Source organism: Lepisosteus platostomus, chromosome 11, assembly GCF_059453375.1.
Source record: "Lepisosteus platostomus isolate fLepPlt1 chromosome 11, fLepPlt1.hap1, whole genome shotgun sequence".
Taxonomy (NCBI): Eukaryota; Metazoa; Chordata; class Actinopteri; order Semionotiformes; family Lepisosteidae; genus Lepisosteus; species Lepisosteus platostomus.
In genome coordinates, this window is record NC_142621.1 from 336,731 (window position 1) to 351,743 (window position 15,013).

At 40.5% G+C, this 15,013-nt stretch overlaps 1 protein-coding gene across 4 annotated transcripts in view; it reads right to left on the bottom strand.

Annotated features, from left to right (window-relative positions):
- syde2 (synapse defective 1, Rho GTPase, homolog 2 (C. elegans)) overlaps positions 1-9,038 on the bottom strand; it is a 46,928-nt gene extending 37,890 nt beyond the window's left edge. For 3 of the 4 annotated variants that reach the window (XM_088597646.1, XM_088597648.1, XM_088597647.1), the window contains exon 1: positions 6,684-9,038. In XM_088597646.1, the coding sequence (XP_088453772.1) occupies positions 6,684-8,805 (2,122 nt within the window). In that variant the 5' untranslated portion in view covers positions 8,806-9,038. The remainder of the gene's footprint in view (positions 1-6,683) is intronic. The other variant, XM_088597645.1, reaches the window with a different exon arrangement.
- Between the last annotated feature and the right edge of the window lie 5,975 nt (positions 9,039-15,013).

The following is a 15,013-nucleotide window of genomic DNA, read 5'->3' on the forward strand; positions in this document are numbered from 1 at the left end:
CCATGACAGCACAATTTCTGGTTTAATTGCTGGGCAGATTTTCTCACCCCTGGCCACTTCCCAGCAAGGGGGCAGCATAAAGACAGTGGTGGGTCAAAGTAACTCAGTGGTTACCCTGCAATTAATACACCAACAAAAATGTGATGAATTACTCATGTCTGTCTGAAACTTGCAAGAACCTTTTGTGACCAAACACAAACTTTAATAACCAGCTACAACCCCCTGGCACTGCTCACCAGCACTTTACATGCAGATTATGGTTACCCTGTGAGTTAAAGGCCGCACAGCTCAGTCTAGCTTTTCAGTGCACTTTGACAGGAAGAATCCAGAGCATCAGAATACTGCAGCCGCGAAAATACACAGGCATTGAACCTTCCCATTTTGTAATGTGAAACATAAGCCACATTTTGCCACTATAAGGATTAATTTTTCATGGAGGAAAATGCTTTAAAGGTTCTACACAAAAAATATTCTTGTTTTTTTCAACTGACATGCACATAGTGTTGGTTTGCAGGCAATTTAATTTTTCCCCACATTCATACAGCAGCAAAACCGAATCCTCTTACAGGGTCACTCAGTCGTTATTATGTAATGGCTTAATAATTTATTTAACAATAACTTTACTTCATAGTTCACTTACTAAAGAAACAAAAGCCTAAACAATAACTGTATCAAGGACATATTGTAGCGATGTGTGGAAAAAGCTAAACAAAAAGCAAAAAATGTGAGCTCAATATTCCTCTATCCCACTCCAAGAAGATTTGGGTAAGTGAAATGTGAAAAAAATAAGCAAATGGTCATGTAAAGAGTTAACTTAAAATCAGCATGAGCCTTTTTAAACCTTGAGTTCCGGTTCTTATCTTATTAAAAAAAATGCTGTGTAGAAAAAATATTGTAAACTGCAGACTCTCCCAGGCAAATACCTTCACTTGTTAATAACAAGTTTTCCTCTCCTAAAGGAAACATGGATTTCTAAAATCATATTTGTAATCCCAAAATTACAGACTCCAATGTACAGTTCCCTTATAAAACAAGAATACACTGGCTGGCTGACAGTCAAATTAAATTAAATTACAATTCCTTATCTGTAAAAAAGGCAATTTCCTTTCACTCCAAAACAGGAATAGCAACACTGCTGCTGTGCAGGGAAAAGAGTGTACTGTATATAACTGGACATTTAAACGAACGTTTAAGTTTTGTGCTTAATAGGAGAGTATATTTTTATATAGTGTTCATAAAAAGGGCATAGATAAAACAACTTTTAATGAAATGTACAGCCAACTAAGAAAAACAGCATTATTGCACGTCAGGATTGATGGATTAAGATAAAATGGTTACAGTTTTAATGTAAAAGCCAATATGAAAATGTCTCTCTGTCACACCAATAAAGTTCCAGATGAAAATTATTCTCTAACTATTTTTCAAATATAATCTGTTAATGCAGAATCAGCCATGCCTTTCACATGAAGAGTTAAAATTGAAAAATCTATTTACATTAATTCAAGTGTGCACAAACATTTGTTAAAAAAAAAAATAACGGTGCTTCAACTTCCCTTTTAAAAAGTCTCTGGATGCTAATCTGCTTGTCATTAACTGCTATCTCTGACTACGGCGTGTATACCTGCATGGGGTCTTTCATAATAACACAAGAGCAAGCTCTCACATGCAATGCATTCCAGATGGAAGCAACATATTTGCTACTTTTCTGTCTGTTTTCACACTCTGAAGCCATGGAAAAGATCCTGTCCACAGTGTTCTGTAAACAGGACACATCACTGTGCATACTCTACAACTTGATGTAAATGTGTTACTCTCGAGCTAGATTAAAATTAGACAAGACGATAAAAGAAACAAATGCTTCAGAACATTAAATATACAGAGAAGCAGGTTATGTTACACCATACTTCTGGTGTAAGCATGTACGCCTCCACCTATCTGCTGTGCAATGGTGCTGCTGGTGCAGAATGGCCACGGTGTGTTACCCAAGTGGAGAGTAGCACTTCAGAAAGGGATAAAATGGGTCCCTTTCAAAATCAGAAGCTCTTTGTGATAAAAAGCACTATACACATACAAGCAATTAATTAATATTTATAAAAATGTATCTAACATGCAATATGAATTAATTTTCTCTATCCTAGCCCCTGGAAATAAACCCTCAGAAGGTGTTGTAATAAGTCAAATACTTTTGAGAGTTTTGCACTGCTGGTAACAACACTTCTACCTCTAGAAAAGTACCAGCATTCATTACAGGAACAACTCAAAAGAAGAGGCTGCGCTGCACTTTTACAAAAAGCAGTTTACTGAAAACCAGCACAGATCACTTGCAAAACTTGGCATTCAATAAACAGTCAGGAAAATGTGCCTTAACATGACTCAAGCAATGAAATTTGCTATAAATGGTAAGCAACTCAATTATTAATTTCCTGCACCACAGAAATCCACATTGCCTATGGCTCTTATGGTGGTTAAAATGCAGATCTGGATCAGAAATTGCAACTAACATCAGTAATTAAAGGAGGATACTTTCGTGGACACTGGTGAAAGATGAGTCCACAATGTAGCACGTATTTCTGATAAATTAAGCTTGAGTTTATCTGCTAAAAGATAATTATGTTACAGTTTTCAGTTAAAATTACACCACAGGTTTCTTTTGTAGAAGCCTTGGCCTCTTCACTTCAGCTGTCATTGATTTTCTACCTGCTAGGAGCAAAGCTAAACCAGATACTAGAGAAATTACGTTCAGAACGAAAGGCCTTCAGGACAATCATGGTTAAACCCCTGCAGGGATGCAACCCCACTGCTGACTGCAGAAGATTTAATTTAAGCTCCGATCCTCTGGTAAGTCTAGTGACCCCTCAGTACAGCAAACAAAATAGAGCTCCCTGGTGACCTGCATGCCAAACACTGAAGACCCCTCATATGTCTGGAATTCTTACGCCATGGGCTGCCTGTTGGAGCCCCTCTTAATAAAGCCCCTGACAGCAGAGTTAATTGGACAGTTTGTCAGAGGACCATTTGCTCTTACCTTCACCCCTGCAGGGAAACCAAAAGGGACCTTCACAAAGCTCACCTGTCTGGAGCCAATACATGTTACGGGGTGTTCCACACTGCCTGCATTTCTGCCGACAATCTGATAATTAAATCCTGTCTTGTTTCAACATCCCCTGTTAATCCACATCGTCTGTGGGACAGCGTGTTTACATTCTTGAAAGAGAATCTGAATTTCACTGACTATGTCCGAACAGTAGAACATAGGTAATACAATGGAAATAGTCATAATCAGCTGTAATGGACTCAAATATACTGTTTTAATGTATTACCTTATTTGGGAATATTAAAAATATTTAAAAGCCAGGCCTTTCACTGTAGTACTGCATGGCTGACACAACTGATTTTTCTTTGCATAACAGAGGAAATGAGGAATTATTTTTCTAAATCCAAACTTGAATGCATAGAGGAACTTTTCAATACTTCTGCTAAATGTCAGCTGCATACACCATTGTGTAAAAACCAGAACCATCAGCCAATCTAAATTTCGGTGTCATTTTAGAATATTTAAAGTTGTGCATCTGCTCAATTGGGTTCAATTCATTTTACTATATGAATATAAAACTAAACCTCAGATTAAAACCATCTGCACAGTGTATATGAAAAAATATGCTTACTGTAATTGTAGATCTTAGGCTTATAAATGAGAAAAGGGCTATTTTTATCAGGAGCTAAATGATTTTACAGTAGTAATCTGCCAAGTGACCTCAATACACATAGCTCCTTCATGACGTATGAGGGCTTTTTTCCAGATTGTCTAAAAACTGGTATTTTCACTTAAAAACTGATCCCCCTGGAGCTACTGTACTTTGAGAATCATCCATAACACAACCCTGCAGACAGAGAGGCACAGGGTGCTTCCCCAGCTAGCAGCCTCCTCTCAGCAAACAGAGATATTGTTCACACATGAGCTGTGAGAAGCCAGCAACACGAATCAGAGAAAGACAGCAGCCTCACTGGCAAAGCCAGGGCTGCTGTTGCTCCCTCTGAACAAATAATCATGTGCCCCTCTGGTGCTCAGCCAAAAAGTGGCTGTAGGATCCCTGTGGAAAACGCAAACACGTGCAGGACACGCAGGAAGCATCCAAGCAAAAATGAATGAATCAAGCCTGGAGCCCAGTTCCTCCCTCTGACAAGACTGTTTCTCTCAGAAACTAAATAACTTGCAACCTACAGTATTTAACACTGTAATACAGATGGATTCATTCATAGGATGAAAGTTTAAAAACCTCACTACAAGAAATATGATGATCAACTGGAAACAATTACAACTGCAAAACCGGGAGAAATGTAAGCTTTCTGAATCTGTACACTTTTTCCAAATTTTATAAAACAACATAACCTGGAAATATTAATATGAAATACGCTACTAGCAGGCAGGCCTTTTGAAGCCTTCCATGCAATTGTACCTGCTGTGCTGGTAACTATTTCTTGCCGTCTGCCATAAGACTGTACAACGCATCCACCGTGCGTCTTGGCAGAGGCAACAGCGACAGTGACCTGTTTCTGGACTAAACGCATATACACATCTACTGCTACATCTGTTCTCTTTCTTTTTCCCGTTTACAACCACTTTTGTGCAATATATGCCAGGGACCTGTGCAATACATTTATATTTATATTTATATCTATGGTTACATCTATATTTATATTCATACATGTGATACGATTTTCTGTGTACTGTTCTGTTCTAGTTTCCTCTTGTGTGTCCGGACTGTGAGTAACTCTTGTATTGTATTGTATGTATTGTACTATTATTATATAATTTGTTACACTGTGGCTGTGTTGTGTGTGTTAAGCTGCTGTTGCACTGCAATTTCCCTCACGGGATCAATAAAGTATCTATCTATCTATCTATCTATTTTCATCTCTGGCGTTACATCACATGTCACAGATTGTCCAATACATACAGCGTTCGATTTTGTAAGCTCTGTAAAGACCACGGGCTTATCCCAATATCAACACACACAACACACACTCTACATGGCATGGATACCCTTGGTTCAGAACTGCACAGGTCTTCAACAACAGGCACTATTAGATTGTCTGACACTCAATTCCCTAATAGTACCAGCTACTACAGCCACAGTTTTCTAAAACTGAAAAGCATTAGAAAATACTACTAATAGGTATTGTACCTAATCTTACAATAAGAACTATAACAGGAATCAGAAATTAAAGAATAAAAGCATTTTCTGCATTTTTCACTCAATATTCTAAATTGGGTATACTTAAAAGGGCAACACAGCCTAAATGTTATTTTTCCTCAATAACATAAGAGACTGAGACAAGGCTGCAAACGAATAGCCCCTCTGCCATTCGGCCCCATTTTGCTCCTTTGGTAGTTTAGTAATTGAGTGAATGTCGTCCAGTCATTTCTTGAAGTTGCCCAGAATTAGGCTTACCAGACAAGAGGTCGAGGCCCAGTCCCAGAGACCCACTATTCTCTATAATGAAGAATTGCTTGAGCTTGTATACTTATTTTTTAAAATCTTCCCTGCCCTAAACCAAAAAGATTTAGATCTCTCACCCTGTCCATATATGACTAAATTCACCGAGACCAGATATCTTGCCGTTGTGTCTGTATTTTCCACTCCCCCTGTTTCAGCATCATCAGCACATTGGACTAGTTTCCTTACTACATGAAAATCTAGAGTGATGATATAGATCAGAAGAGCAACAGACCCACAATTACTGATTTCACAGTGGGCATTGCTCCCAGTTGCTTGCTGCTGTGTATCACCGAAATAAAGGATTCTCTTACTAATATAAAATAAAAACCTCTATTGTGAATGACTGCAGTGATAATTATCTGCAGGCCTAAGTATAACAATCCACACACTAAATCACAATGGTGAAAAAAAGTTTAAAGAATAAAATTATAGTTGGATCAATTCTATTAAAATACTGCCTAGGAATTAGGCTAAAGAAGTACAGAACAAAATCTAGAGTTAGTCCTGTAGCACTGATCCATCTATTTTAAAAAGCACCCAGCAGCTGGTGAAGGCTGAGGAAACCACAGTGCACCCCAGAAGCACAGGGCACAAGGAGAGACACACCAGCCCATCGCAGGGCAGACACACACAGGAACAATTCAGAGTCCAGCGTCCATCTAGCCAGCATGGCTTTGAAAGGTAGGAGGAATCCAGAGCACATGGAGCAATTTCACGCAAGCACAGGCAGGAAGATGCAAACTCCACATCAAAAAGCACCTGCCTGAAACATAACCCAGGACTCGGGTAATGTTACACCAGCACGTACTCTCCAATATCATTCCATAAGAACTCCAAAGTCTATATCCACAATATAAACACCTGTATTCCAAGCTTTTTTTTACAGAACTTTAAAACAATACTGTGTGATTCAACGGCAATGATCAGTTATTGAAGCAACATTTAAAGGGTGCTAAAGAGTGTGTTAGTTCTTGATTTCCTGCAGCAAAACTTTCACCTTGCAACTACCTACACCACGCAGAAAGAGAGACCCCTCCACCAGTGTTAAACCCACAAAGAAAGAAAAGAGCTGAGCGCAGCCCCTTGCTTTGCGTCCAGAAGTCACCCAGAGGATCTCGGACAGAAGATGACAGACCGGGAGCCAAGACAGCATGGATCCCACCGTCAGGGCAACGTGCCTACCTGTCTGCTGGGCTGCCTGGCAAGGAGTCGCGCTCCCAGCGGTCTTACTGCCTTGAGGCGTGGTCATCAGCCCCGAGGGTCGCGTCCTCTTGGAAGAGGCGTCTTTCCTGATGGCACGGCCGGCCAACGAACTGGGGGGTCCCTGGCCGCAGAGAGAGGACCCCGCGATGCGCTGCTTCATTTCTGAAGACAGCATGCGCCCCCTCTGCATCCACTCCTGCATCTTGTTGACGGTGACCCCGTGTGGCTTCGCAGACGCTCCGCGGCGATCTTTAAAATCCTGCTCCCCACCGTGAGCCTCGGCACTATCGGAGGAGCCCGAGAGGCTGTGTACTGAGCCACCGCTCCCGTTCAGAGTCCCGTTCTCCCCACTGTCCTGCAAGAAGTCATCGCTACACAAGCCATCGTACGGGGGACCTCGCCTGGCCCGCCCGTCTTCTACAGCTACACCGTACACCTCACTTCCACCATCTTTTTTAACAAGACGGGTCGAGGCAGCGCACTGTGAATACGCCCGAGGGTATTTCATAGCTCCATCGCTAGCCGACCTCTGGAGTGAAGACCTTACTTTCACAGCCGATAAGTTTTCAAAGCTCTTGCTAACTGGAGAGCTCTTGCTCCTGGAACACGGCTCGCGGGGGTCACAGTGACTCGCCTGTAATGAATCCGTGTCGGACAGCTGTTGGGCGCTGTGGTCTCCAGCGGACCACGCATCGCTGTCCGCAGCCTTGACGGACGCCTGCGAGCACACACTTTCCTGAGAATGGCTGCTGGGCGTGCTGCCCCGGTCTGTGTATCCGTTAAGACCAACCTGGTTTTCAAAGCTGATGTCGTTCATTGCATTTATGAGCAAGTAATAAGCTTCTTGTAGCTTGGTCCTCAACCTGTCTGTTTCTCGTGCGCTGTTCTCTGGCCCATTTTGCAGGCTGGCTTCTGCTTCGGGATGCACCAGACTAGCGATTTCTACACCTTTCGAGCCATGAACGCAATTTAACTTACAGTGTTGCGAGTCGGGTTCATAATATGGGAGACTTTCGTTATCATAGTAATCGTCTTCTTCACTGTAGACTGAATTGTGTCGCTGCACACTCTCTCTAACACTAATGCTATACGAAGCCAGTTTTGCATCGTAAATCTCCAATTCGGTGGGGAAAAACGCTGTGTTCTGTAAACTGGCGATTTTGTACTGTCCAGTAAATACTGAACAACCCTCGTAACTTTCAGTATGGTCGATAAACTTTTCCTCTAAATTGTCATTGTCGTTGTGCTGGAACTGACCGGGACCAGCAAGCCGACGTATTTCTTTGACGTTCATGTTAAAATTTGTTTCGAATATTCGTTTGTGACCGGCTGGCAAATTGTTGTCTATTCTGTCTTTAAAGGTCTCCGGGAATCCCAGATAGGAGTCAGGTTGCTGGGAGAAATCAGTTCCGTCGCTGCGGATCTTCAGATCTTTTTCACAGCCCACGTTTGTTCTATTATTCTTTGAAACGAGATACTGCCCGTCTGTCAAATTCACCTCCCTTGCATCTGTAAAAGCCTTTCTTCGGCTTAAACCACGATTTTCACCAGTTCCAAACCCTATCGAGTCCCCGGAAAAATGCTGCGGGACGACGGCAGGCTGCATTTTCTGTTCCAGAGTTCGTACTTGTGCCACGGAATGGAGATCCTGCTCATTATACCCGCTTATCTCGTCTCTGTCGCTCCCCCTCGCCTGAGTTTGTCTTTGAACTGAGACCCCCAAGAGTTCCTCATTAACTCGACCCCTGAGCCGCAGCTCCTCGCTGCTCTGACCGTGCGGATCCCCCCGTCTGCTTATGCCCCCGAAGGTCTCGCACTGAGCCAAGGCACTCTCAAGCACCACACTGATCTCCCCGCTCGGAGGCTCGCAGCCCCCGTTCAAGCAGCTCTCTCTGCCCCTCATCGCTTCTGGCTCGACACTCAAACCCGCAGCGCTTATTCTAGCCTGCCGTGCTTGCTCGTCTCGCTTTCGCAAAACCCTTTCTTTACCTTCACGGTGACCCCCATTGGCAGCAACGCCGAGTCCACCAGCTGCAGTCCCTTTCTTGGATTTCTTCCCCCGAAGTTTTGCTAGCAAAGTCCTCCGCAGAGGATCAGCCATTCCTTTCCGGCCCTTCGTCTCTCCAGGTTCAGTGGGCGCTCTCCGGCGAGCTGAAAGCCAGCTGGATAACCTTTTTCCCAGTAAAAACTCTCCGGCGCTCCACGGAGCACTCCATTCTCCACTGTCACCGCTCTCTTTCCACAGCTTGCTCGCTTGCACCCTCTCTCTCCCCCTGGATTCAAATACTTGGAATATTTTCTGGGGGTGAAAGGTTAAAACCCTATTGCGCAAACTCTACCTCCAAACACCTTTTTTCCGGTGTGTTCTCTCACACGTACCCGCATTTGGATGAAAACTCGACTTTCTTAATTACAATCCCGTCTTTTGGAGTTGCGCATATAGACGGCGAAAAGGTTAATACGACTTGCATCAGCATTTTACAAACACACGGAGACAGTGCCGGTTGTGTGGTTTCTTAAAAATATAAATCCGAATAATGATAGAGCTGCTCTTGTCTAGCCAAAAAAATCAAATTCGTGGGTTTGACAGCGCTGTTAAATACTTTGTGGTCGTACCAAGAACATATAGCATATAAACACAAATATATACAATTTAGCAGTTATTTTAATGTTTGGAGATGTGTTAGGATAATAAACAGTGAAAATGAAACGATCGGGTTCATATAATACAGTGATTTGCTCTTAAGTGTCTGGAGACTATGTAATCGCCTGTTGGAAACGTCATTTCACACGGCAATTAAAATGACCGCAGCTTCGACTAGATCGGCTGAAAAAACAGTTGTTTTTTTTTACATTTTGTGAGGCTGTGCGGATTTGAAAATGTTTACGCAAAGATAAATGGTTCAGCAATAACCATCCCTTTAACGTTGCCTAAAGAATGCATGCAAATCAGAAACAGCGTAACATTTGCACTAGCTGTGTAGCAATCTTTGTTACACATTGCTACGTTTGTTTTTCGACTTGTCTTGTAGGGACTCTGGCTGCCAAAGCTCAAGTCATTTCTTTGGTATATTTTTGTTATGTAGGACACAATTAACATACAGTTTGCAATTCGGTATAATACGCTATCGTCTGTAGAATATTATAACAATTTAAAAATTCACATTTAACGACTGAATCATTTATTAAAGAAAAACAACACCGCGCACACAATGCATGACGTACTTCTCTGATAGGGTTACAGAATGGATAGAAGCCATGCGCATTCCAGCGATTATAAAATATGCAAATGAAGCACAAAAACCTTGCAATAAACAATTACAATTTTGTTGTTCAAAAGGAATTTGACTGCAGCAGATTTTGAAAGAAAAAACTCCTTTTGATATCTTGTTATGTAATATTCTGTATGTGTGAATTGGACTCGGTAAGGGTGTTGTGTTAAAATTTGCTGGAAATGCACCTGTTTGGAAAAGACACTGTGGAGTGTGTACTCTGTGGATCGTGATAGACTGACACATTCTGCAAGACTTTTTAACGCGTTAATAAAATCTGAGTTGTATGTTGTCAGACGAACAAAAATGTATAACATGCATTTACAATGCAATGTATGCATATACAAAAATGTATAACGTGTCACTATTCTGAAGAAGTCGGCCGGGTTGCTTTTGTTAACACCTGTGAGGAGTTCAAGTCCTCTCGTAGTCTATGTTGTTCAAGATTAAAAAGGTTCTATTCCTTCATGTAGTCAGTGTAGAACATCTCCTTCATCACCAGATGGATCAGGTTGCTCCTTTCTCGACTGATCTCAGAGCAGCAATATCTTTTTTTATAGCATGGTGACCAAAATTAAAATATTCTAAATGAAGTCTTACTAGTGTATTGTATACTTTCAACTTGATATCCCTAATTTAATTTCTACACCTTAACCATATCCTAACAATTTGGTGCCCTTTTTATTGCTTCCCTTCATTATCTAGGTCTGAGATGTAAATTATGTGTCATTATAAACACTTGTCTTTTCACAAAGTTGTTCCCATACATCTTCCAGGTAGGTATTTTCCATAGGATCTGTAGTTAAAGTTTTTACTGCCTTTATAAAATAGCATAATTTGCCCTTGTCTACGTTAAATATCACTGACCAAGTGTTTGCCCAGTCTTGGTTTATATCTAAATATGTTTGAATGGGCTCTCCTACATCTACAGTGTTCACTTATACTTCTGTGTTAGTCATCTGGAAACCTAACTAGTTTACTAACTATTCTAGAGTTTATATAATTAACATAACTTGGGAAGAGCAGATCGCTGTGGTATTCCACTAATTATGTCATCTCACATGTCAACACACCCCTTGTCTGCAGTGTTGTCTATCAGTCTGTTCTTCATCCAGATACATGAGAGCCTTGTAGGCCTCCTTTCTGAAATTTAAAAACTAAACATGAAATAATTTTAAAATAATGGTTATGTGGAACTAAATATACTTGACTTACATGCTATGTGTGTATTTCTGCTGTCATTCATTCAAAGAAGTACCACGTTTGTTAAGCAAAACCTGGCCTTTCTAAATCCATGCTAACTACCCATGGAATCCTACTGCCTCACACATCAGTCTCTATTTTAGTTCTGACTACCTACAGCATAATAAAATATGCACTTGTTGGCTGAGTGTCTCCTTACTTGCCCATACTGGAACAAGCTAAGTAGAGAATCCATAGTGAAGTGATCCACTGCAATATGTGTGGAAACTCACAATGTATTTTATATCAGAGCACTATATTAACTGTAAGGGAAACAGTACACAGCTTCAAATTCTTCAGCATGCCTTCAGTACAATGTCATTTTCTAGATAGAATCTAACAATGGGTGCAGTTGCTTACTTCAAGGTTGTAAGATTTGTTTTAATGAATGAGCTGAACTTGATAATAAAAGCCAAGAAATGTCAGCACAGGAAATGACAGAGTACAAGATTATAACTACTGGTGTCTGCAACCAGAGTTTGATCTGTAATCCCCTGGGATTGTTTCCATTTGGACCGTTTGCTACAGTGGTGTCAGAAGCAATCAGGCAATCTGATAATGTTCACTTCACTCAGCCTGCATTACCTTATTTATCACGACTGCATGCTCATTCCCTTTCAGTGGTTTTCAAAAGGCATCTGTGTAAGAGGAGTGAGGTGTTCTGGTGCTGGAAACCCTTCATTCCATATTCACACTGAACCGCACAGGCAAGCGGAGAAGGATACTTCACAGTGGAATTTATGTTTGTGGAAATGCCAGGGTGGGCTAAGGAAAAGGGCCAGTCCAGTGTTCCCATGCTCAGAGAAGCCATGTTTCAATGCCTGTCTGAGCCAGACAGATGGAAATCCAATGTTCCACTAATGGTCTTCCAGAACCAAAATAGGCAAAGAGATGGGAAGAGAGAAAACCACCAGCTACCCAGGCAGACAGTAGAACAGTAGAAGGCAGAACACGGCCCAACACAAAACACTTCCGTTTCTCATCTAAATTCCTTAATATTGCCACTTTCATTCCTCATCCATGTTCTTAATTTCTTTAAGGTGCTGTGTTTATTAAAATGCTCTGTCCCTCTCACTTTAAATGAATGTTTGCACTGTCATAGAAATGCTGAATAAAATCAGAAGTCCAACTCTGACCCCAAGCTTAGGAATACAACATTCATTGTGAAACTATTTCATAACGGAGATGTTAGACATCAGGGAGTTTACATAAGAACACAAATTAAAACAATGCATTAGATGTGCTTTGTTTCTTTTATACTTCAGTAGGTAATAGTTTGTTTCAAATAAAATGTAGTTGTAATTTTTGCAGTTCTTGTCTTGTAATTGGAAAGCTGAAGTACCATTTATTTTCCGTTCTCATAGAGGACCTATCTGATGTGTGAGAGTGAGTATGCCCCTGTGTGGGAGCCTGGCCACACACCACCCTCTCTCTCCTGCCTTGTCATGTTGAGCTGGGAGGCCAATTCTGAAATAAGAGAGTGTATTCAGTACAGCACTGTTGAAAAACTCACATGTTCATTTTATAGCACTCCACTGGACAATGAAGGAAACAACTATGGAATTTCCATGTTATACAAAATTGAAAATAATGAGCTGTAAAAGCCCTGCAATTTAATGTTGAACACATCACTGTATTAGTAGGAACAACAGCAGAAACCTTTTATCTAATGGAATGTCGTCATTTTTTGTGTGCAAGTATGTAAGTGACCATAATGAATGACCTTTTCTGAAAATGCTTTCTTGCTTTAAGTTAAAGCACATGGTGGCACATACTTGTAGCATTCCCCTGTCCAGGCATGTTAATGAAACTCCCAGACTAAGAAGCAGACCCTCCAATCTTTGTTCAAATCAACACCTTCACAAAAAGCTGGAAAGGCATTTCAGCAAACAGTAGAAAAATAACCTCTGGCCAATTTGATATTTATGGAATGTATGTAGGACAGGAGTCTCACAATCATACTGAAATGAGACAAACTGATCCACTTTTTAATTTCTTAAATCAAAGGTGACAGCATCATACTTAAAAACTAATAGGTCTGAATTGCTCTAAAAAATGCTCATTTTACCATTGCATGGTAAGTTTTACTTAAAAAAAACTAAAATAAACAGTGAACTGGTTATATCACTTAATTTGATAATTTAGCTTTAAAACATATTGTACATAACCTTTAAGAGATTGCTTACTTAGAAAACATAAATGTAACGTAATGTCTCAAAGAATTTGGTAGGCCAAAAATTAGTTGCTTATTGTGCTGTACAAAACTATGCAATGTGTTTGTGTTTTTAAACCATTATGAAAAGTGTGCCATATCGGCAAACTTGAAACTCTCTTGGACTCTTGTTAGCCATCAGTTGAGGTTGATCTTAGTAAAGAATTGAAAGCAATTCTTCTAAACAAGATTATAACAGAATACAACAACTGTAACTCTAATATGGATTTTTTTCATTGAAAAGTGAAAACATAGGTTTGTACAAATAATTAATGTAACCTAACCATATTGACTCACCAGGCCAGAGCTCATCCTAGTTTCCATGGAGACAGGCGGACGAGAGCATGTGACTCAAAGCTGGTCCATCGTAGTGATCAACCCCCCCAGCACTGCTGGTCCCTGTTTATATGGCAGGGTGGATTGGAGTACACAGGGTAAAGAGTGTGACTCAAGGTTCAACAGCAGCAGGGACCTGAACTCACAACCCACCAGTCATGAGGTCAGAGACATACCCACTATTCTATGTGCCCCCAATGAGTGTTTTATACTATACTAAGGTATACTAAGGTGACTATACTACAAGGGGAGTACAGTCTAATAAAGTCATTAAAGCTTAATCTGACCATTGCTTGTCTGGCATTTTTCACAGAGGCAACTGAGGTGCATCAGGGGAAAGTGTGGAGTCTGGCGATGTACTGTACCTGTATGCAGTTTTCAGATCAGAACATTCAGTTCCTGCATTTTCAGTTTTAACATCTCATTTCTGGGACAGATCACATCACAAATGCTACTTTGTTACTGGGGCATTGATTGGTTTCAAATGTTGGCCCTTTGGGAGGAGAGCCACCTACTGGTTTACCAATAATGTGCTTTTAGCTGTTGTCTCCTATCCCAGTATTGACCAGAACCAAACCACTATTGACCACACTCTGCCTTCAGGGACCTTACAAAGCTCAGGCTAGAATGTGCTCATTCTGCTGTCTCAACCCTACCTATAGGCATGCAGGGTACCTGTCCGACTCTCACACTGAGCTTTGAAAACACAGCTCTGACAATCACTTGAACAAGTTATTTTTTTCTTAAAAATAAAAACATAAGTGTTTTTGGGATTAATAAAATATATATTTAACAAATCTTTGTATATTGTACTCTGTTTTTTAAATCAAAAACAAATTATTGACTGGAAGACATCAAAAGGTAATATTATTCAGAAGCTGCAGGGCATATAAATAATATATAATATAATAATATAAACAATTCTATGACTCCAACTCAAATATTTGGGACAATTGAAGGATTAGTCAGATGACTGCAGATTGAATGCTAGGTTTGATGTTTTGAAATGTATTATTACCCTATGTAACAAAAAATGTTTCCTTTCTTTCAGATCTAAAAAAATACAGAATAAATGTCTTCCTAATAGAGTTGGAAGAGCAGGAACAGAAATACTGTAACTGCAATGAAAATATCAGCTACCTGATATTTGATATGGAGAATCCTTGGATAGACAAAATTAGGAGTTCCTGGTAACGTTTTGAAATTGTTACATTTACTATATACAGTACTGTATATCTATAATATCC